General features: G+C 38.6%; 1 protein-coding gene across 6 annotated transcripts in view; it reads left to right on the top strand.

The window, feature by feature from the left end:
• LOC100492657 (protein AF-10) overlaps positions 1–22,146 on the top strand; it is a 35,738-nt gene that overhangs the window by 12,351 nt on the left and 1,241 nt on the right. The window contains exons 4-16 of one of the 6 annotated variants that reach the window (XM_031897221.1): positions 531–556; positions 1,629–1,714; positions 2,430–2,461; positions 3,569–3,633; positions 4,940–5,028; positions 6,211–6,242; positions 7,554–7,618; positions 9,419–9,483; positions 13,011–13,851; positions 18,600–18,665; positions 19,098–19,153; positions 19,541–19,589; positions 20,827–20,952. In XM_031897221.1, the coding sequence (XP_031753081.1) occupies positions 531–556; positions 1,629–1,714; positions 2,430–2,461; positions 3,569–3,633; positions 4,940–5,028; positions 6,211–6,242; positions 7,554–7,618; positions 9,419–9,483; positions 13,011–13,851; positions 18,600–18,665; positions 19,098–19,153; positions 19,541–19,589; positions 20,827–20,952 (1,598 nt within the window). The remainder of the gene's footprint in view (positions 1–530; positions 557–1,628; positions 1,715–2,429; positions 2,462–3,568; positions 3,634–4,939; positions 5,029–6,210; positions 6,243–7,553; positions 7,619–9,418; positions 9,484–13,010; positions 13,852–18,599; positions 18,666–19,097; positions 19,154–19,540; positions 19,590–20,826; positions 20,953–22,146) is intronic. The other 5 variants (XM_031897226.1, XM_031897222.1, XM_031897224.1 and 2 more) reach the window with 5 other exon arrangements.

Consider the following 22,146-nt stretch of genomic DNA (forward strand, 5'->3'; position numbering starts at 1 on the left):
ACCCCTTATCCGGAAACCCGTTATCCAGAAAGCTCCGAATTACGGAATGCCCGTCTCCCATAGACTCCATTTTAATCAAATAATTCAGAATTTTAAAACTGATTTTCTTTTTCTTTGTAGAAATAAAACAGTATCTTGTAATTGATTCCAACTAAGATATAATTAATCCTTACTGGATGCAAAACAATCCTATTGGGTTTAATTCATGTTTTATTGATTTTTTAGTAGACTTAAGGCACAGAGATCCAAATTACGGAAAGACCCCTTATCCGGAATACCCTTGATCCCGAGCATTTTGGATAATGGGTCCTATACCTGGTACTACCAAAAACTATATTTTTATGAAAATGGTTTATTTAGATGAAGCAGGGTTTTACATATGAACTTTTTTGTTATATATTTTCATAGAGACCTACATTGCTTGGGGGTATAGTTTTTTCTTTAAGCTGTGATCTGTTCTTGGTTTGCATAAATAATATTGGTCTGTACAACATGGCTTATCTTGTTTCTTATTATTGCCTGTTTTTCAGAATTTACTGTACAAAACACCGAAAAGGTAAGTAACACCAATTGTGCCACATTTCAACTTATTACTTTTTTATTAAATCATTCTGTGAAATGATTTTTCAGAGTCTGCTTACAATATCAAGGAAACATCTGTTTTTAGCACTAGTGAAATCAGGAGTCAGAATTACATTTTGAATATTTTAGCTTAGATTATTAAGTTTTACAGACAGAAACAAACCAACAACACCTATGCAGAACTGAAAAAACAATAAAATGTCTAAAAGTGCATAAAATCACAAAAAATGCACCGAAATTACCAAAAATGTAATATAATCACTGAACTATCATACAAAAGGGAATGGAATGGTAATGGAAATTAAACCATTTTTTAGGCAAAAAAAACCCAAGATGCAATAAAAAAAACAGCCACAAAATTGTATAAGTGTGTATTTGTTTGTGTACACTTAGCAAATTGTGTGTTGTGTGTGTACAAGTGTGTGAGTGCTGTGAATGTGTAAAAGCCCTCCCTGGTCCTCCCAAAATGTATGTGTGTGCATAAGTGTAAATGTGAGTGTGTATTAGTGTAATAAGTGTGTTTGTGTGTGTTAACCTGGGGTAGCAGCCAGGTAGTTCCATCTGAAGGAGGAGAAAGGTCCAGGGGGTGAAGAGGAAGGCGTCTGCAGCAGAGGATCCAGTGAATGGACAGCACTGGGGGGTCCCAGCAGGTATGTAGTTTGCAGGTGCCTGCTGCTGTTTTGGTGTCCCTTGGCAGTCGCACCCCAGGGGCCACTTACTTGTTGCCTAGGGGCTACTTACTTGTTGCCTAGGGGCTGTGGAATGAATAGGGAGTGAAGGAGACCTGGAAGTGCAGCACAATATTTTTTGTGGTGACCTTCGTGGTGTTTTGAGTGTACTTTTCCCTGTTCTGATGTTGATGGATTAAATATCCACTTGCCTGTCAAAATGACCAAATCTTTGGATTTCCAACTTAAGTCTTCTTGTGGGTGGTAGTCCCTAATACACTAGGAAATGCTATCTGCTATTAATTTGATAACCAAATATTGCAAAGCTGTTTATTATTTTGTTTCATTATTCTTTGTCATGGAAACTTGTGGTTACAGGAGACAAGCAGGATGATCAGTACAGCTCAGATAGCACTGATCCCAGCCCATCTTCAAGGCATTCTGATGCATCCAACATACAACAGGTACAAAAGGTGGTGAGACAAGAACCTGAATCAGTCACATTCATTGAATTATATTTTGTACTTTGCTTTGGTAGACAGTAGAGCTAAATACAGGCTATGAATGAAAAAGAACATATAGATATCTATATTAGTGTTACTCTAGTGATGAAGTACATGAGCGCACTTGTTGCACTCTGTCAACATAAAAACCTATACCAAAAATTAAAACCGAATTATCGGAATATAGCATGCAAGTCATATTCCCAATTCAGACTATAAATATTGAGTAATAATAAACATAGGTGCATGATTTTTTTAAGGAATTTAAGATATAGAAGTTATTACGTCTGAATTATTATTCTGTCTGAATCAGGGGCACTGCCACAAGGTGAGTTGAGAAACGTGCCTCAGGCATCAGCGCCCCATAAATTACCAGGTGTAGCAAAAAGTCACTCCTAGTAACTTTAAGTTTCGTTTTTCAAACTGAAAACTCAGCTCTTCTAGTGCAGGGAGCGCAACTGTGCTCTCTGCACTAGCAATGCGGCCCCCCTAGACCCCAAACATTAGGTAATGGTCGGAATTATATAATAATTATATGATTAGATCATGCTCCTTCCAGAAAAGTAGGCAATGAGAAAAAACAAGGAGCTGGGTTTTGGAACAAATTTATGTCTGTGTAGGTGTGCCCTGATCCTCAGATACTCAATAATTCATTTACACATGTATTTTTTACTAGAAGCGGAGGGACCCTGAGAATAAAACTCCAAGGTAAAGAAATATTTTCTATAAAAAGGCTTCTGCATCACTAAGCGAATCAGACATATTCCAATAAAATCCAAAGGAATGTGCCAGTATTTCTGGGGGGGTTTGGGGATCATTTTTTTTTCTATTTAAAAATGTATTGAAGGCACCCCCTGGCTTCCTTCCCCTGCTACCTGCTGTGCTGTGGTCATCTCTTCTTCTTCTTAAAGGGAAACTATTTTGAAAATTTTAATTCAATATAAATTTCATCCTATGGACTTAAGAAACCTACATATAATCAGTGACACATTCTGTACATTATGTTTCTGAAATAATAATGTTACTCTTAGCCTCTGTCTTTCTACATTCTCTCTTCATGCAGGAGTTAGTGTCATATTTTGATTGACTCTTCTTCTTTACTCAAGCCTCCTGTCTCACACTTTCCAGCAGCATCAACCACCATCACATAGTATAAAGTGGAAGAATATGGCTGCACCTCCCTTTTTATACCAAGGACTATTAATAACACACTAGGGGCAATGGGAACACATCCACATTACAATTTCCAGCGCTGAATTTTTTATCCGTCCACCCCGAGGCCAACCCCCTTCACCGTCCCCCCGCACGCATGCGAGTTCGCAACTCACCCCCCCTTACCCCCTGAGGGCACACATGCATACTCGCGCGGGCGCCAATTTAAACTCATACGGAGCAGTTGGGAGAGGTCCCCATTGCTCCGTATGGGAGTAAAACCTCGGGCGGCATGTCGCCCCTAAATTTTTGCCGCCCTAGGCCCGGGTTTGTGTCCTCACCACAATTCCAGGCCTGACAATTTCCACAGTAGGGGAATTCTTTTACATTCCCCAACATGCACAAACAGAAACATATATGTAAATATGAATGCATGTACACATTAGAGAACACTCTCACACACACTTAAACATAAATCTGTCTTCTCTGCATTCATCTATTTGCATGATGCTTCCACTTTCACAAAAGAAACGGCACCAGAATTAGCATTATTACAATATGCTCTGCATGAAATTGTATCTGTGTAGTAAGCTTACTACGCAGATACAATTACTTACCTTATATTAAATGTAAAGATATTAATTAATTAATCCATTTTACCAGGTGCAAAAGACGTCTAATCTCTTTAGAGTTGCCAATGTGTAACGACATGACTCCCTCTCCAGGCAGTAAGTATATCTGGATAAGATTAAATGTTTGATTGAAAAAGCAATCAAATGACACCAAATTAACTATTTCATTTTCTTGTAAAACACTTTTATTTAAAGAATGGGATCAGGAGCAAAGAAGGTCTGTGCTTTAATGTCATGACACTTATTGACATGTACAGTAAATACCAGCCCTCTGAGCAAGGTTGTGGAGACAAGGCAGCGCTTTATGGACATGACATGACATAACATAACATAGCTCAGAATTATGGAAAGGCTATCTCCAAGAGACTCCATTTCAATCTAACAATTCACTTTTTTAAAAATGATTTCTTTTTTCTCTGTAATAATAAAACAGTACCTTGTACTTGATCCCAACTAAGATATAATTACCCCTTATTGGGGGCAGAACAGCCCTATTGGGTTTATTTAATGGTTAAATGATTCCCTTTTCTCTGTAATAATAAAACAGTACCTGTACTTGATCCCAACTAAGATATAATTACCCCTTATTGGGGGCAGAACAGCCCTATTGGGTTTATTTAATGGTTAAATGATTCCCTTTTCTCTGTAATAATAAAACAGTACCTTATACTTGATCCCAACTAAGATATAATTACCCCTTATTGGGGGCAGAACAGCCCTATTGGGTTTATTTAATGGTTAAATGATTCCCTTTTCTCTGTAATAATAAAACAGTACCTTATACTTGATCCCAACTAAGATATGATTAATCCAAATACGAAGCAAAACAATTTGATTGGGTTTAACAGGTCCTATACCTGTATTAGTATTCCAATTTTAAAAAATTGTCAAAAGTTTTTACTGGTTGATGCCTAGGGAGGGCGATTGCATCCCAGAGGCCCCCCCTCATTCCCCGCCTCTACTCATTGCCTAGGGGGCTCCCAGACCCGGAAATGCAGAAGAACGTAGAGTCTACGATCTGTGGCACTTGAAGCGTCCAATAAATGAATATGTTTTTAACGAATTTTTTATGGTGACCTTCATGGTGTTTTGAGTGCCCCTTATTCCCTGTTTTGATGTCGATGGATTAAATATCCACTTGCCTGGCACAATGATCAGATCTTTGGATCTTACCAGCTTAAATCATCTTGTGGTTGTTGCTCAGCTCGCTAATACCCAGGAGGAAATGCTATTTGAAGCTTTATACTTTCAGCACACTGCAAAGAGAGCTCTCTAGGCATAATATCCTCTCATTCATTTTATTAATGATTCAGTTTTAAATAAGTACTTTGATTACCAAAAATTGCAAAGCTGTTTATTATTTTATTTCATTATTCTTTGTCATGGAAACTTGTGGTTACAGGAGACAAGCAGGGGGATGATCAGTACAGCTCAGATAGCACTGATCCCGGCCCACCTTCAAGGATTTCTGATGCATCCAACATACAACAGGTACAAAAGGTGGTGAGACAAGAACCTGAATCAGTCACATTCATTGAATTATATTTTGTACTTTGCTTTGGTAGACAGTAGAGCTAAAATATAAGCTATGGGGCTGATTTACTAAGACACGATTTCGAATCCAAATTGGAAAAATTCCGATTGGAAACGAACATTTTGCGACTTTTTCGTATTTTTTGCGATTTTTTCGGCGTCTTTACGTTTTTTGCGTAAAAACGCGAGTTTTTCGGCGTCTTTACGATTTTTGCGTAAAAACGCGAGTTTTTCGCCGTCTTTACGAAAGTTGCGCAAAGTCGCGATTTTTTCGTAGCGTTAACACTTGCGCGCAAAGTCGCGCCTTTTTCGTAGCGTTAAAACTTAAAAGGCGCAACGTTTCGCACAAGTTTTAACGCTACGAAAAAATCGCAACTTTGCACAACTTTCGTGAAGACGCCGAAAAACTCGCGTTTTTACGCAAAAATCGTAAAGACGCCGAAAAACTCGCGTTTTTACGCAAAAATCGTAAAGACGCCGAAAAAAATCGCAAAATTACCGGTCATTACGAAAAAAACGCAATCGGACACATTCGGCCCGTTCGTGGGTTAGTAAATGTGCCCCTATGTGTGCAAAAGAACATATAGGTATCCATATTAAGTGCATATTAAGTGCACCTGTGGCACTCTGTCAAACCCAGGGCAAAACGTAAAACAAGGCTTCAGTTATTTGTCAGTAATAAACATAGCTGCATGATTTCTTTAAGGAATTTAAGATATAGAAGTTATTACGTCTGAATTATTATTATTTTGTCTGAATCAGGGGCACTGCCACGAGGTGAGTTGAGTAAGCTACAAGAGTTACAAGAGGCAGCAAATAGTCATAACTTTAAGAGACGATTTTCCTATGTTTAAACCAGATACTTGGCTCTTCTAGTGCAGGGAGTGCAATTGTGCTCTCTGCACTTGCGATGTGGCCCCCGTTAAACCCCCTTTGGTGCTGTAAATATAAGCATGGGGGCCCGAGGGAGGCACAATCACAAAAGCCTCAGGCAGCATTAGGTATTGAAACGCTGCTGGTCTTAATTATATAATAATTATATGATTATATCATGTTCATTTCACAAAAGTAGGCAATGTAGGTGCGCCCTAATCCTCAGATACTAAATAATTCACTTAGATATTTTTTATTGTTTACTAGAAACAGAGGGACCCTGAGGATACCACTCCAAGGTAAAGAAATATGTATTCTATAAAAAGACTTTTATTCTGCATCACTAAAGCAAATCAGACATATTCTCATATAATCCATAGGAATGTGCCAGTATTGGGGGTATTTGGGTATCAACTTTTTTCTATTAAAAAATGTATCGATAGGGCCCCCTGACTTCCTTCCCCTGCTACCTGCTGTGCTGTGGTCATTTGTTCTTAATGGGAAAGTGCTGTGAATATTTAAATTTAATATAAATTTCATCCCATGGACAACATAGGCAAAGAAGGTACTTCACTTGTTAGACTGAATTATTTCATTATTTTAAAGTTTTCCATAGAAATATATTCACCCTCATCTGATGGACCTCACAGTGGGGGGATATGACTTGTGTTAATATCATCGCAGGTGTCAGCCCCAGTATACCAGATAAATTGAATGGTGCCTCTCCAATGGAATGCACTCTGAAGACTAAAATTCCTACTCTATTGTGTATCCCATGAGGAATTACCCCACACTGCCCCTCCTTGGTAGAGCATAGACCTCATACTAACTACCCTATCTCCCACATGGTAATATGGCAATCACTATCACCTCACTCCCTAAAAGGGCCTTACTCAGGAGATTCCCTTTTCCCAACTTACACTAAGGTGGTCATCATATCTTAGGGTCCTGGCTTCTCCTTTACTCAAGCCTCCTGTGTCAGCATCAACCCCTTCACAGAGCAATATCAACCCCCTTCACAGAGTCTAAAGTGAAAGAATATGGCTGCTCCTCCCTTTTTATACCAAGGACTATTAATAACACACTAGGGGCAATGGGAACCCAGCAGGGGTGTAACTTGGTCATGCTGGGCTCCCCTGCAGAAAAATCTTTTAAGAGAACCCAGCACAACCAGTCCCTCCTTCCTTGCCCTCCCCGCCTCCTAGCCCTGACTGCGCCACTATATTTAAAGTAGGAGAGGGGCTGGGGAGGGGGGAATAAGGTACAGCAGACCCCGTGGTTCAGCCCCCCGTGCTGCCTAGGCACGGGGTATGTTGTATATATAGTTACACCACTGTTCCTCAGTAGGGGAACTCTTTCACCTTCCCCAAAATGCACACACAGAAACATTTATGTAAATAATAATGCATGTACACATTAAAGAACACTCTCACATTGATCTATTTGCTTGATGCTTCCACTTTCACCAAACGGCACCAGAATTAACATTATTACAATATGCTATTAAATATGCTATTAAATTGTATCTGTGTAGTAAGCCTAGCAGATCATACCATTTACTTACAATATATTAAATGTAAAGATATTAATTGATGAATCCATTTTACCAGGTGCAAAAGACATCTAATCTCTTCAGAGTTGCCAAGGTGTGATGGCAGGACTCCCTCTCCAGGCAGTAAGTATATCTGGATAAGATCAAATGTTTGACTGAAAAAGTTTATAAGCTGGTATGTATGCAATGAATGTACAGTTATAAGTTGAGCACTCAAATACAACCGCCCTCCATTATAAGTAAAGACCTTAGTCCATGTGAATGTACAAACAAAGTAGAGGAAGTCTATCTGAGAGCCTTTCCTACTTATCTTCCTTTCTCATTCCTCATCAGGCCCGGATTTGTGGAGAGGCCACAAAGGCCCGGGCCTAGGGCGGCAGAAGTTTAGGGGCGGCACGCCCCGCCGCAAGAACATTTTTTAATTTTGCTCCCATACGGAGCAGTCGGGACCTCTCCCCACTGCTCCGTATGGGAGTTAAAAAGAGCGTTCGCGCATGCGCTGGCGCTTTGCGCAGTGGGGAGCTGGCGCTTTGCGCATGCGCACTGGGGGCGCGTTTGCGCATGCGCACCGGGGGCGCGTTTGCGCATGCGCACTGGGGTGCGCGTTCGCGCATGCGCATGGGGGACTCCCACAGGGGCGGCCTCGGGGCGCACCGAAGAGAAATCCGGCCCTGTTCCTCATACTGAATATTTTTTTTACCACATGTGGAAATCACTGCATTTGAGTGGCTGTAACTTCTTGCCAGGATTTATTTGTACACACTGTGCATGTAAGAACATAATCATTGCCTTAGCCTGGAGTCAGAGAATGATATCAAGTTCAGGCCTGAATTTGTGGCGGGGCCACAAGGCCCAGGCCTAGGGCGGCAGAAATTTAGGGCGGCGTAAGTGATAGGGATTATTTGTTACGGTAATGGTCCATGGTGAGATTAGTTACCCAGGGTTAATCTCGGCTAGGCATACGCATGCAGGGGTAAACTTTAGAAAACAAAGGAATGCATATGCCTTCACTTTATTGCCAGTGGGAAGGCATTTTGGGGAGATTTAATTTTGGTGACAGTTCCCCTTTAAGCCAAACTTACTATTTCATCCTCTTGTAACACACTTTTATTTAAAGCAGCGTTTCTTAACCTGTGGGTCGGGACCCCTTTGGGGGTCAAACGAGCCTTTCATGGGGGTCGCCTAAGACCATCGGAAAAAACACATATTTCCAATGGTCTTAGGAATAATTTTATGGTTGGGGGTCACCTCAACATGAGGAACTGTATTAAAGGGTCGCGGCATTAGGGAGGTTGAGAACCACTGATTTAAAGAGTGGGATCAGCAGCAGAGAAAGTATGTGCTTTAGTGTCATCACACTCACTGACATGTACAGTAAATACCAGCCCCCTGAGCAAGGTTGTGGGGACAAGGCAGCAAGTACCTTGCACTTGAACCCAGCTAAAATATAATTAATCCTTACTGGAGGCAAAACAATTTTAATTCGACTTTAGGTATGGAGATTCAAATTACAGAAAGGCCCCTTATCTGGTAAACCCCAGGTCCCCAGCATTTTGGATAACAGGTCCCATACCTGTATTAGTATTCCAATTTTAAAAAATTATCAAAATTTTTTTTTACTGTTTAGATGCAAAGTTTATCATATCCAGCTGTTTGGCATATTCTAGGGGTTAGCACCTCAGCCTAAGTTGCAGATAATGGGATAAGCCCCTCACCTGACATCAGTGGATAGATTTAAGGATAGATTTATGGACATCCAATATCCAAAGTGGGTGATCTTGATAAAACCACGGCCAGTGTGTCAGGCAGAATCTCACCCTGAGCTGAGCAGAAAAAAGAAACCCAGTATTTTCCACATGATAAACAATGTGAATGTTATGTTTCCATATTTAAGTTACACGTGTTCCTTTATTATTTTAAAAGAACGTCCTATTAATGAAGATCAGGATGCAGACAATGTCACATCAGAAATTCCACATTTTGAGCAGGTATATAGGGACACTCTCATATTTTCCTTTTTAAATAATGCATTATTTTTTCATTCACTAATTAGTACTTGACTGTTTTTTTGTACTTGAAGAATTAAACTATAAAAATATATATGATTAAAAATGCCAAATTGTTATATACTGTACTTACTGCACTTGCCTAAAGGTTCAGCGTCTCAATAGCAGCAATGATTCAGGTCTTTACAGCTGCCACAGGAGCTCCCCATCTTGGAGTGACACCCACATGCTGAGTATGCTCTGGGTGGCTAAGTGAGGGGTCGTCATAAAATATCCAGCAGAAACTGAGGTTGACCTGTAATATAAGCTGATGCTACAGGGCTGATTATTAAATTCTGATGCTATTTGCAAATTTCACTGGTTTCCGTATTAATTACCAATCAGCCTTATATTCTATATATACAGTATATTGTGACATTTATATTCTATATACAGTATACAGTATAGTGTGACATTTATATTCTATATACAGTATACAGTATAGTGTGACATTTATATTCTATATATACAGTATATTGTGACATTTATATTCTATATATACAGTATAGTGTGACATTTAAATTCTATATATACAGTATATTGTACCATTTATATTCTATATATACAGTATATTGTACCATTTATATTTTATATATACAGTATATTGTGCCATTTATATTCTATATATACAGTATAGTGTGACATTTATATTCTATATATACAGTATATTGTGCCATTTATATTCTATATATACAGTATATTGTACCATTTATATTCTATATATACAGTATATTGTGCCATTTATATTCTATATATACAGTATAGTGTGACATTTATATTCTATATATACAGTATATTGTGCCATTTATATTCTATATATACAGTATAGTGTGACATTTATATTCTATATATAAAGTATAGTGTAACATTTATATTCTATATATAAAGTATAGTGTGACATTTATATTCTATATATACAGTATATTGTACCATTTATATTCTATATATACAGTATAGTGTGCCATTTATATTCTATATATACAGTATATAGTGAGTCGGTCCCTAAGTGACAGCAGCACAGAGCATGGGCAGTGAATCAGCAGAAAAGAAGATGGGGGGCTACTGGGGCATCTTTGGGGGCACAGATCTTCCCTGCTAAAGGGCTGTGGGTGCCTTGGGTTGGTACAACATGTACAACAGTTCTAACCGACTTAAAGGAACAGTAACACCAAAAAATTTATTTATTTTAAAGAAATTAAACTATAATGTACTGTTGCCCTGCACTGGTAAAAGTTTTGTGTTTGCTTCAGAAACATTACTAGAGTTTATATAAACCCTGTTGTGTAGCCATGGGGGCAGCCATTCAAAAGAAGAAAAGGCACAGGTTATATAGCAGCTAACAGATAAACCCTGTAGAATACAATGGGGTCTTATCTGTTATCTGTTATGTATCCTGTGCCTTTTCTCCTTTTTTTCCAGCTTCAATGGCTGCCCCCAGGGCTACACAGCAGCTTATTATATAAATTATAGTAGTGTTCCTGAAGCAAACACCCGAGTTTTACCAGTGCAGGGCCACAGTACGTTATATTTCAATTACTTTAATTAATACTTTCATTTTTTGGAGTTACTGTTCCTTTAAGCTTTAATTCTCCTTTACTCTACTAATTTTTTTTAAATATTACAAAAGCCATAAAATGAATTCCTCTGCCTTCTTATCTCTGCCGATGAATCCTGATGAACATTCTGTGTGCCGATAGTCTGAGAGCCCAAAAGTTTAAATAGGATCTGGGACCCCAGTGGTCTGAATGCTCTGTTATTAAGACAACTTGAATCATGAGAGAATTCCTGTTTTGTGAGAGAAGCAAAGGGGAAATAATCATTTGAATCCATCCCAACTAAGATATAATTAATCCTCTTTGGAGGCAAAACAATCCTATTGGGTTTATTAAATGTTTAAATGATTTTAAGCAGACTTGTAGATTCTATTTCATGGGGGGGCTGTGCCAAAATGTTTTTTCCCCAGGCTGGTGCGAGGAGAGAACTGCACCAAGTGCCAAGTAATATGGAAGTAAGGGAAGGGGATGTGCAGTTTTTTCCACAGACTGATGCGGTTTTACTAGGGGGTGAACAAATGTTATGTATTGCTTTCAGGCACATAAACACACATTATTCTTAGATAGTATTTCTTCAAATCCTCCAGATTTATCATTGGATAAAGTGTCCCTATCACTTAACTAAGCTCTGTGGTTAGAAATGTTGCCCCCTTCCGACTTCCCTATAGACTCACATTAGCAGGGATTCCTTTGGCAGCTCTTCTACTGATGCCCAATGTCAGGTAGACACAAAAGAATTCTACTCCTATCAGATGATTCAGTGCTAAACGTTTGCCGGTGCTCGGGTGCCTTCAAAGATAAAATCAGTGAGTGTATGGCCACCTTAAAGGAACAGTAACATCAAAAAATTAAAGTGTTTTAAAGTAATTAAAATATAATGTGCTGTTGCTCTGCAAAAAACTGGTGTTTTTGCTACAGAAAAGCTACTATATAAATAAGCTGCTGTGTAGCCATGGGGGCAGCCATTCAAGCTGGAAAAAAGGAGAAAAGGCACAGGTTACATAGCAGATAACAAGTAGATAAGCCCCATATAATGGGGGTTTATCTGTTATCTGCTAAGTAACCTGTGCCTTTTCTCCTTTGAATGGCTGCCCCCATGGCTACACAGCAGCTTACTTATATAAACTATAGTCGTCTTTATGAGGCAAACACACCAGTTGTAGCAATGCAGGGCAACAGTACATTATATTGTTATTACTTTTATACACTTTAATTTTTTGGTGTTACTGTTCCTTTAAAGGAAGAGTTCAGGGTAAAAATGAAACTGGGTAAAATAGATAGAAATATTTTTATTTTGCACAGTCTAATATAGTTAGTAGGCAAACATGTAATCTTTTGAGGCTGGAGTGAGCAGATGTCTAACATAATGGCCGGAACTTTAATTCCTGCTTTCAGCTCTCTAACCTGATAGTTAGTCAGTGACTTTAGGGGGGCACATGGGACATAATTGGTGAGTTAGTTTATGAGCACGCAGGTCAGATTCAAATGCACAGTTATGTCCCATATGCCCCCCCCCCCTAAAGTCACTGACTAACTAAGATGTTAGAGAGCTGAAAGCAGGAAGTAGTGTTCTGACTATTATATTAGACATCTGCCCACTCCAGCCTTTATAGATTACATTTTTGCCTAACTAACTATATTAAAACCATGTTTTATTGTGCACAGTGTCTATTACATTTAACATTTATTTTACCCAGTTTCATTTTTACACTGAACTGTTCCTTTAAGGACAAATGTACTGTATATGGTGCCCCAAATAACCCATATTGCCTGGGAAAAGGGAAAAAAGTGTGTAGGAGTGGATGGCAGGACTTTAAATGTGTATTAAGCAGAAATAACAAATAATAATAACTGGAATTTAGGATTGGCTCGATCTATGGACTTACAGATCTTAACATATATTTTTTTTATTTACAGTCTGAAGGGCTGCATGTCGGAGACAGACCAGGTGAGCACAATGCTATTGCTGTCAGTACAGAAGGTAACTCAGCAGATGATTCCTATGCCAAAAGAGCCAAGCTAGCACGTAACTGCTTAGCTGAGGTTCCCAAATGCTCTGCTTATGCAAAAAACTGCTCTAATAGCAAATCTTTACTAAATTCATGCCGTGCAAGCTCCCCCATTGAACAAAGCACATCAGTAGTACAAAACAGAAATTCCACCAATGAAAATAACATTACAGTGGCACAACATAGAAACGCATCTAGTGGAGACCTACAATCAAAAACACAGTTTGTCACAAGCTCCCAAACTGGTGGTGCATCTCGGCCTGTGGTACCAAACTGTCTGAAAGATTTACCAGTATCAAAAACACCAAAAGTCAAAGTAGCGCAACAAACAATCATTCCAGATGCAGAAATCACCCCGGGGGAGCAAGTTATGGGTGAAATGACTGCAGTTCTACCATCGGCCCTTCCTGGTGTACAAACCCAATCAGCAGAGCCAAGTGAGAACATTCATGGAATGAACAGCAGACTGTGTGAGCAACCAGTGATTGTTCCTGGAGAAGGCAGCAAACCCACAAAACACATTAGAACAAATGACATAAACATGGAGCATTCTATGAGCATTTCTGACTGTACTGCCACCTTAGAAAGGAGCTCTGAAGGTTTCTCTGAAAGTAACAGTGCATCAGCAGAGGAGGACATGCACTATGTTGAAGTAATATGTATACCAATGTCACAAGAGAGCACCGCTGCAAAAGATTGCACAAATGTGAAAATATCATCAGAAGTGGAGGCTTCCTGCTCATTTAAAGGTAATACAGAACCCCAAGAAGTACACTGCACCTCATTGCAACAAAGTGCAGACTTTCTGCCATGATCGGCAGAAATATAGTTGTGGCACAGAGTACAGGATCTCCCAGGAGAAATGACACAACATGCAGCTGTTCCTCCCACATCCAGGGAAATTGAATGTCCAATCCGTTATCTGGAAACCTCTTATCCAGAAAACTTACGGGAAGGCTATCTCCCATAAACTCCATTTTAATTCCCTTTAATTCACATTTCTATGTAATAGTAAAACAGTACCTTGGAGTGAGACCAACTGACGTATAATTAATCCTTATTGGAGGCAAAACAATGTTTAAATGATTTTTAAGTAGATTTAAGATAAGACAATCCAAATTACAGAAAGACCCCTTCCCAGAAAACCCCAGGTCCAAAGCATTCTGGATAACAGGCCACGTATTTGTGGTTGGTGTGTACATTTTTGTATGGTCACGTTAGCAGATATATTGCATAGCTATATGGTTGTCATTAAGTTTCCTCACCTTATCTTAACTTCTTAATTTTTTTTTATCATTAAGTTACAGCAAGTTAGGTTATTATTGTTACATATTTGTAGTACTTCTTATTTACCATTATCTGTACCACTGCTATTTACCTATTCATTTAACCCTTTTCCTGCCAACAACGTAGGTACTACGTTGTTTTAAAAAAAGCTGTTAAGTGCCAACAACATAGTACCTACGTTATTGGTACCTAAGTGATTCTCTCTGCACCGGCGGCAAAAGCCCCCAACCCCCCAACCCCCTCCACAATGAGCCCAGGGGGTTGGGGGGTCGGTCCTGCAATGCACTGCTTCCCCCCCAGTGCCGCCTCCCACCTACTTCCTCCCGAGGACTGCAGCATGGCAAGCGATCCGTGCTTCAGGACAGGTAAGTACGATTTTATTTTCATGTATACACACTTTTACACACACTTACAGTATATACATTTACATACATTTAGACACACATACAGCACACAATTTAGCACAGGTTTTTTTTTCCAATTTGCACACTTACTGTATATACACTCATATACACTCATATACACACTTGCACACTGTCACACAACTTTTACATATGCACATGTATACACAAACTCACAAAAATGTTTTTGTTTTTTCATTTTACTTCTTTTTTTTTGTTTTTTTCCCCTAAAAAAACTGTTTATTTTGACAGCGTGACTATGGGATCAGATATTTTGACCACTATTCACACTGTCATGTGACTTATTTTGTTGTTTCATTGATTTGCACAATTTTTGTGGTTTTATTTCATTTTTATCCCTGTATTAGTGTTCCTGATCTGTTTTTAGCATAGCTTTGCCATGTGTAACTTTGGTGTAGAAAAATTACCCATTTTGAATTCATCAGAATGTGTACTTTCCAAAACTATATGCTTTTCTGGGGGTCTCTGTATAGTTAGGGGGTGTTATGGCACATAATACGCTGTCAGGGGGCAAAAGCTGAGTTGGCAGGCGAGAAATCCATGTGCGCTATTTTCATTTTGGGTTCAGTACATACCGCAGACTTTGGTATATCTATGCATATTGGGCATCAAATTGTTCAGTAGACCTTAGGTGTTCCTATTTGGGGTGACTTGCCTTTGTATGCAAGAAATTGTGTGAGATAAATGCAGCAAACTGCAACAATTTTAGGCCTTTTTCAGAAAAGTCATAAAAACCATTAACTTTAGGAAAGCTTTGCAGATTGGTACTTTGGTGTAGAAAGGACTCTTTACCCTTGTTGGATTTGTCAGAACGTGTACTTTTCAAAAATATATGGTTTTTAGGGGTCATGCTACATTTCTGCAGCTTCTACCCCTCATAAAACTGCCCTGTGTTTGTGAATTAGGTAAAGCTAAGCCATGAAATTAGTGTGCACAAGGTATATTTGGGGGTCTCTAAGTGCCATGTGCTTTGATAAACCTATGTACAGTGAGCATCAAACTGTTAAGTGGACCCCTGGGGTTCATATTTGTGTGTTTTATCTTGGTACCTAATAACCTGTAGAAAATAAGATGCTGCATAGTGGAAGTTTTGAGGTGATTTTTGGAAATCGTCAAACTTAGGAAAGCTTTGCGGCTTGGTACTTTGGAGTAAAAAGAAATGGGTACCCATTTTAGATTCAGGGGAATGTGTACTTTCCAAAAATATATATGGCTTCCTGTGGTGAGCTTACTATTTTGTAGCATTATCCCACATAAAGCAAATGTGTTGATTTTGCAGGAGCTGAAATGACAGTACATATGGGGGTATGTTCACATTGGGGCCCCTACATGCCACATACTTAGGTAAACCTATACATATTGGGTATCAAACTGTTCAGTGGACCCCTGGAGTTCAAATTTAGGGTGTTTTATCTTGGTGCCTAACACTATGTGGGAGATAAGATGCTGCAAAGTGGAAGCTTTGAGGAGATTTTTGGAAATGTCATCAAAATTGCCAACTTTAGGAAAGCTGTGCGGCTTGGTACTTTGGAGTAGAAAGACATGGGTACCCATTTTAGATTCGGGGGAATGTGTTCTTTCCAAAAATATATGACTTTCTGGGGTGAATGTACTTTTTACTAGCTTTATCCCACATATAATGATGTAAATGTGTTGACATTGTTCACATTGGGGCCCCTACATGCCACATACTTAGGTAAACCTATACATATTGGGCATCAAACTGTTATCAAAATTGCCAATTTTAGGAAAGCTTTTTGGTAAATACGTGTTTCATCCACCACCCTTTTGATGTTACCCCTAAATTAATCTGTTTTTGTGAAACAAAGGTAAAAACTAAGTAAGCTTTATCAGAAAGGTCTATGTAAATACAGCCATAAGCGCTCACAGAAACGCTGAACTGACTCCTCTGTCAAAAGATTTCTTGTGTCTGTAATTCATGTGCCAGAGACACGCAGCTCTCTGCTGTCTACTCTCTCCTGCTCCCCCCTCCCTCAAGAATGCTAAGAACCCACTCACTCCCCCCTTAGGAATGTGGATCTGAGCCAATCAGCAGGAAGCTGACTCATAGCTTTATTGACTGAGCATGTACACTTGGTCTGGGTGTCTGTGCAGGAGTGAGGCATTATGGGAATCTTCTTTACGCAGCTCAGCGTTTTTTCTTCCTGTTTGGCTTCTGATCATCTGAACAGGTGAAATATGGGGAGACTTAAGGGCACTATTAAGAGAACTGAAGGTATGCCTGCAGCTTGAGATTAACTCTTTATTAGCCTTTCCTTCTCCTTTAAGGAACTTTGCGTGAACATATTCAAATCATATTATTGTCTTCATTTTTTACGTGGAAGATAATCTCTAGTATATTTCTGTGGGGCTTGTGTTGAAATATATATTGTATCTACTTTTATCACTTTATATTTGGCATGGCATGTCACTAGTAAGCTGTATCCAGTTAGTGATGAATCCATATTGGTGACAAAACAGTCCTATTGGGTTTATTTTGTATTTAACGGGTTGCCTAAGGGCCTGGCCAGCTTGGCCTGGCACCACATAAACCTATCCCACTGTGCCCCTGTGTTCCCCTTAGTTCACTAAAGAAGCTGGCAAAAAACTTAATTACACATGGAAGACAATTCACCAATGAATATTCTAGTGACCAATAAAGTAGTAATAAATATGAGCATTCAGTAGCAAACATGCTGATTTTCATCACTATGTCATCCATCTGCCAGTTATCTTACATACAGAGATTTTTATGTTGGCTTTGTTATATAATACTGGAATCAAACATGAGGATAAAGGACACATTGTTCAGTTTTAGGAAATTGTGCTTAATGCTTCTAACGCCAATGCTAACACAAAAATCATGGAGCAAGATTTACACAGATCAGCTGGGATTCTCATTGGAGCATTATTTTGCATCTAGTATGCCTGCTGGTCCTGGAAGGCCATAGACTCTATTTTAAACAAATAATTCACATTTTCAAAAAATGTATTTCCTTTTTCTCTGTAATAATAAAACAGTACCTTGTACTTGATCCCAATTATGATTTAATTAACCCTTACTGGTGACAACACAAGCCTATTGAGCGTAAATACTGTTTAAATGAATTTTAGTAGGTGTGATGATACAAATTATGGAAAGACCCCTTATCTAAAAAAAAACAGGTCCTGAGCATTTTGGATAACAGGTCCCATACCTGAACGTTGAAATACAACAGTAAGGTCCCTAATGCATTTTTTATATAGGAAAGGGGGAGTCAAATGTAAATCTTACATGAGGGAATAACTATGCTATTAACAGTAATGCTAAAATGATATACTTAAACAGATTTAAAGGAGAAGGAAAGGCATTTTGGTATTTAACTGCGAATAGATTTGTCACTTTAGTGCCACAAATCTATATTTATTCTGCAGAAAGCTTTATCATACCTGAGTTAAGAACCCTAGAATCTTTCTCTGTTTGTTTAAGACAGCAGCTTCCATCTGCAGCTCTAGCCTTGGTAGCTCAGATTACACATTCCTAAGGGAGGGGGGAGTAAATTTATTGAATTCTTATGGGAGGGGAAAGCAGGAGAGGAGAGAGCTGCACAGACTCTGGCCCAAGGAATGAAGGATTTTTCTGAGAGAGGAAGCCAGATACCCTAAGAACATGTTTACAAAAAGCAGACAAGAAATCCTGTGTTTCTTTTGATAGAAGACTCCCTTTCCTTCTCCTTTAAAAAATTAAGCAGAAGTTAAGCTATCAATTCTATTCAAGGTAACATATACATATCTTTCTCTTTTGACAGCAAATAAAAAAAATGACACTTACCCAGCAAATTCTGTACTAACTGGGGTTCCTGGAGTCAGCACAGGTACTAAATATTTTATTTTAAGTAAATATCAGTGATTGGATATATTTTGGCTTATTGTACCCAAGTTTGGGTTCCACTGGTTTGAGATTCTTATAGACAGTGCGGCAGAAATAGAGCCAGACTGCACTCTCTATTATTATAGCAGATTCCCCAGTGATACTGAATGCTGAATAGCAACATGGTTATGGCTGAATCATTTCTGGGACCCCCTTCCCATAGAAATATTGATCCATTCAGTTAATGAATGTCATGTAATAAATTCTGTTTCCTATGTTGGAACTTAAATGACCTTATTGTACCAGGAACCCTTTGTATTATAAACACAAGAGCACAATTTGTGCAACTGACATTTTTAATCCTTAATGCTCAAATACTGGAACAAGACTTACTTTCTAGTAAAAATACTAATAAAATGATTTTCTTGTCCATTAGTACGTGATACAGAAAAACAAGAAGGGCCATTTGCAAACATTGATTATTCTTCAAAAGTAAGATTATTTTAATTAATCATTATTTGTGTTGGTTCAGGTCCTTCAAGAATCCATCCTTCACGCCTTGCTCTTCTCTTAAACCTGTAGTAATCACAGCATCTGACTGGGCTGACGGGGTTTTTCCCGGTGGGCCCCATCCTTAGTGGGCCCGTTGGGCCAGACTGCAACCCCCAGGGGCGCTCCCATAATCCTTCAGTCGGAGGGTGTTGGGGGCCCCTGCAGGGGGGGTGTGAAGGCAGCGGGGGCCATAGGGGGCTGCATGGGCCCCTGAGGCAGAAGCCCATTGAATACCATTTAGACTAGTGTCACATGTGGGGTGGATTTGATTATAAACCAACTGTTTCTTATCATTGAGAAAAAGGGAGTAATTCCTTTATTTTCCAGCTTAAAGTCTTCAGTGAATTTGTAAGGATTAAAGACCAGATAAATACAGGTAGGTTATTATTTTTAAAAAAAAAACATTTTTTTTTTACAGAAGTCTGAAAGCCAGGGGTAACCGTACAGTAGATCGTAATGGCCATAAGATTTTCATAATGGAATAGATAATTAAAACATAATATCGCTTATGCATCTCTGTTTTTTTATTTGCCTCAGCAACTCCAGCTTTCTCTCCAACCTTTTTCCAGTACTCTCCCTAGTCCTATGACAATTTTATGTTTCAGCAAGATATTTATGGCATTTAAAAATAATGTGTAACACCATAACCATAACCCTACGCTGCTTTAAATGAAAGTTCCATTTCTTTTATCTAAAGGGGTGGCCATCAGTGTGTTGATAATTTTTATGGTAAAAAAGAACATCCAGTATTTGCCTATAATCCCTTTTAATGTTCTTATACAGAGTAATCATGTCCCCTCGCAAGCACCTCTTTTCCAGAGAAAACAACCCCAACCGCGACAGTCTAACCTCATAGCTTAAATCTTCCATCCCCTTTACCAGTTTAGTTGCAGTCTCTGCACTCTCTCCAGCTCATTAATATCCTTCTTAAGGACTGGAGCCCAAAACTGCACTGCATACTCAAGGTGAGGCCTTACCAGGGACCTATAAAGGGGCAAAATTATGTTCTCATCCCTTGAGTCAATGCCCTTTTTATACAAGACAGCACTCTTCCAATTTAGCTTTGCACCATTTAGTATCGTCAGCAAAAATAGAAACAGTGCTTTGTATGCCCCCCTCTTTGGACCCCTTGATGGTGGAAATTTGTATCCATGTATTTCCATAATTCTGATGCAATAAAAGAATAAAAGATTAAGGAGGTTATGTAATAAAAGACACTAAATTTGCCCAGGTGCAGTAACCCATAGCAACCAATCAGCAGGTAAAATTTATACTGGTCCCCAGTTTAAAAGTAAATGTCTTATTAGTTGCTATGGGTTACTGCTATTGGCAAACTTAGTGCCTTTTAGGCAGTCCATTTAATAATGGGTCTGCCCTCAGTTCTTAGGATATACACATGTTGGATCATATACTACTCCTATGTAGTAGTGTACAGTAGTCCAAGATGAAAGCTGCTGGGCAAAATAAATTAATACATATAGGTTTCTGCCTGAACCCACTTTCACACTGAAGCAAAGAGAGCATTTCCATATGTGGCAAGAAATGAACCAGGTTATGGCATGCAATAGTTAAGAGAAAATAATGTATTTTAGCTGTAAAAAAATGTTTTTTAGGTGCTGCCAAACAATTCTGGACTATGTGCCAAGAAAACCAATGCTGCAAACCTTTGCTGGAAATGATTGAGAGCTCGGTAAGATCAGTCACTCAGAAAGTCCTTAACAGAGAGGCTGAAAATGAGGGTATGTATTTTTTATTTAGTATTTATTTGAGACAACGGCTGTACAAATCAGTGAATATCAGTGAATAAGCATTTATAAGGGTGGCTCACCTTTATGTTAACTCTCATTTTTTATAGCATGTCCTATTGTTAGCAACTTTTCAATTGATCTTAATTTTTTTATTGATAGTTATTAAATTATTTGCCTTCCACTTCTGCCCAGGTGACGACTGGGTTAACAACTGTGGCCCCAGAGGAAGGGCCCTACTGCCTTTGTTGTATGGGACCCTGTGAATTCTGATGCCAACCCTATATATATAGATATAGATATAGATTCTAGGTGGGGGGGCATTTACCAATGCTTGATTTTTTTGGTTTGAGGTTTTTGTCGCAAAAACAAGATTTATTATGTAACAGAACTGCAACAATTCCAAAGGTTTTATAGGTTTTCGGGGTTTTTTGACTTTTGTGTGACAAGTAAAAAGTTGTGGTTTTCAACTTTTTTTCATTCGTGCTTTTTCAATTCAGATTTTTTACTAAATGCCATTCTTGGAAATGATTATAAATAAAGATAAAACCATGAAAATTCTAAATCCCGAGTAATTTCATACATTGAGATACATATATTGTACTGAGTTGCAGCTTCCTGAAGTAAACAACAAATTCATGAAGTATAAGCAGTTGTAGAAAGAACATTTAGAGGAACATGCTTTAGGAAAGACCTATATGTATTAATGCTTTTGAACAAGCAATAATACATTCCAAATGAATATATAAAGTGCCTCTTTTTCTTTTAAAAAAAGAAATATCTATCATTTTTTGTTGTTGCTTCTTATTGAAGTACTGCAGAGAGTCTGGAAACAGCAATACTTTAGAACTCATTCAAGCAGAGATAAGTAGCGCAGACCATTTCCAGGAGCAGCATGTGGACCCGCTCAATGAGACGCCATCATGTTCAGGACCTGGGGTTTTCCGGATAAGAGGACTTTCCCTAATTTGGATCCCCATACTTTGTCTACTAAAAAAATTATTTAAACTAATAATCCCAATAGGCTTGTTTTGCCTCCAATAAGGATTAATTATATCTTAGTTGGGATAAAGTACCAGGTACTGTTTTATTATTACAGAGAAAAAGGAAATCATTTTTTTACATAATTTATTTGCTTATCATACAGTCTATGGAAGATGGACTTTCTTTAATTCTGAACTTTCTGGA

The sequence above is a fragment of the Xenopus tropicalis genome, chromosome 2 (assembly GCF_000004195.4).
Source record: "Xenopus tropicalis strain Nigerian chromosome 2, UCB_Xtro_10.0, whole genome shotgun sequence".
Taxonomy (NCBI): domain Eukaryota; kingdom Metazoa; phylum Chordata; class Amphibia; order Anura; family Pipidae; genus Xenopus; species Xenopus tropicalis.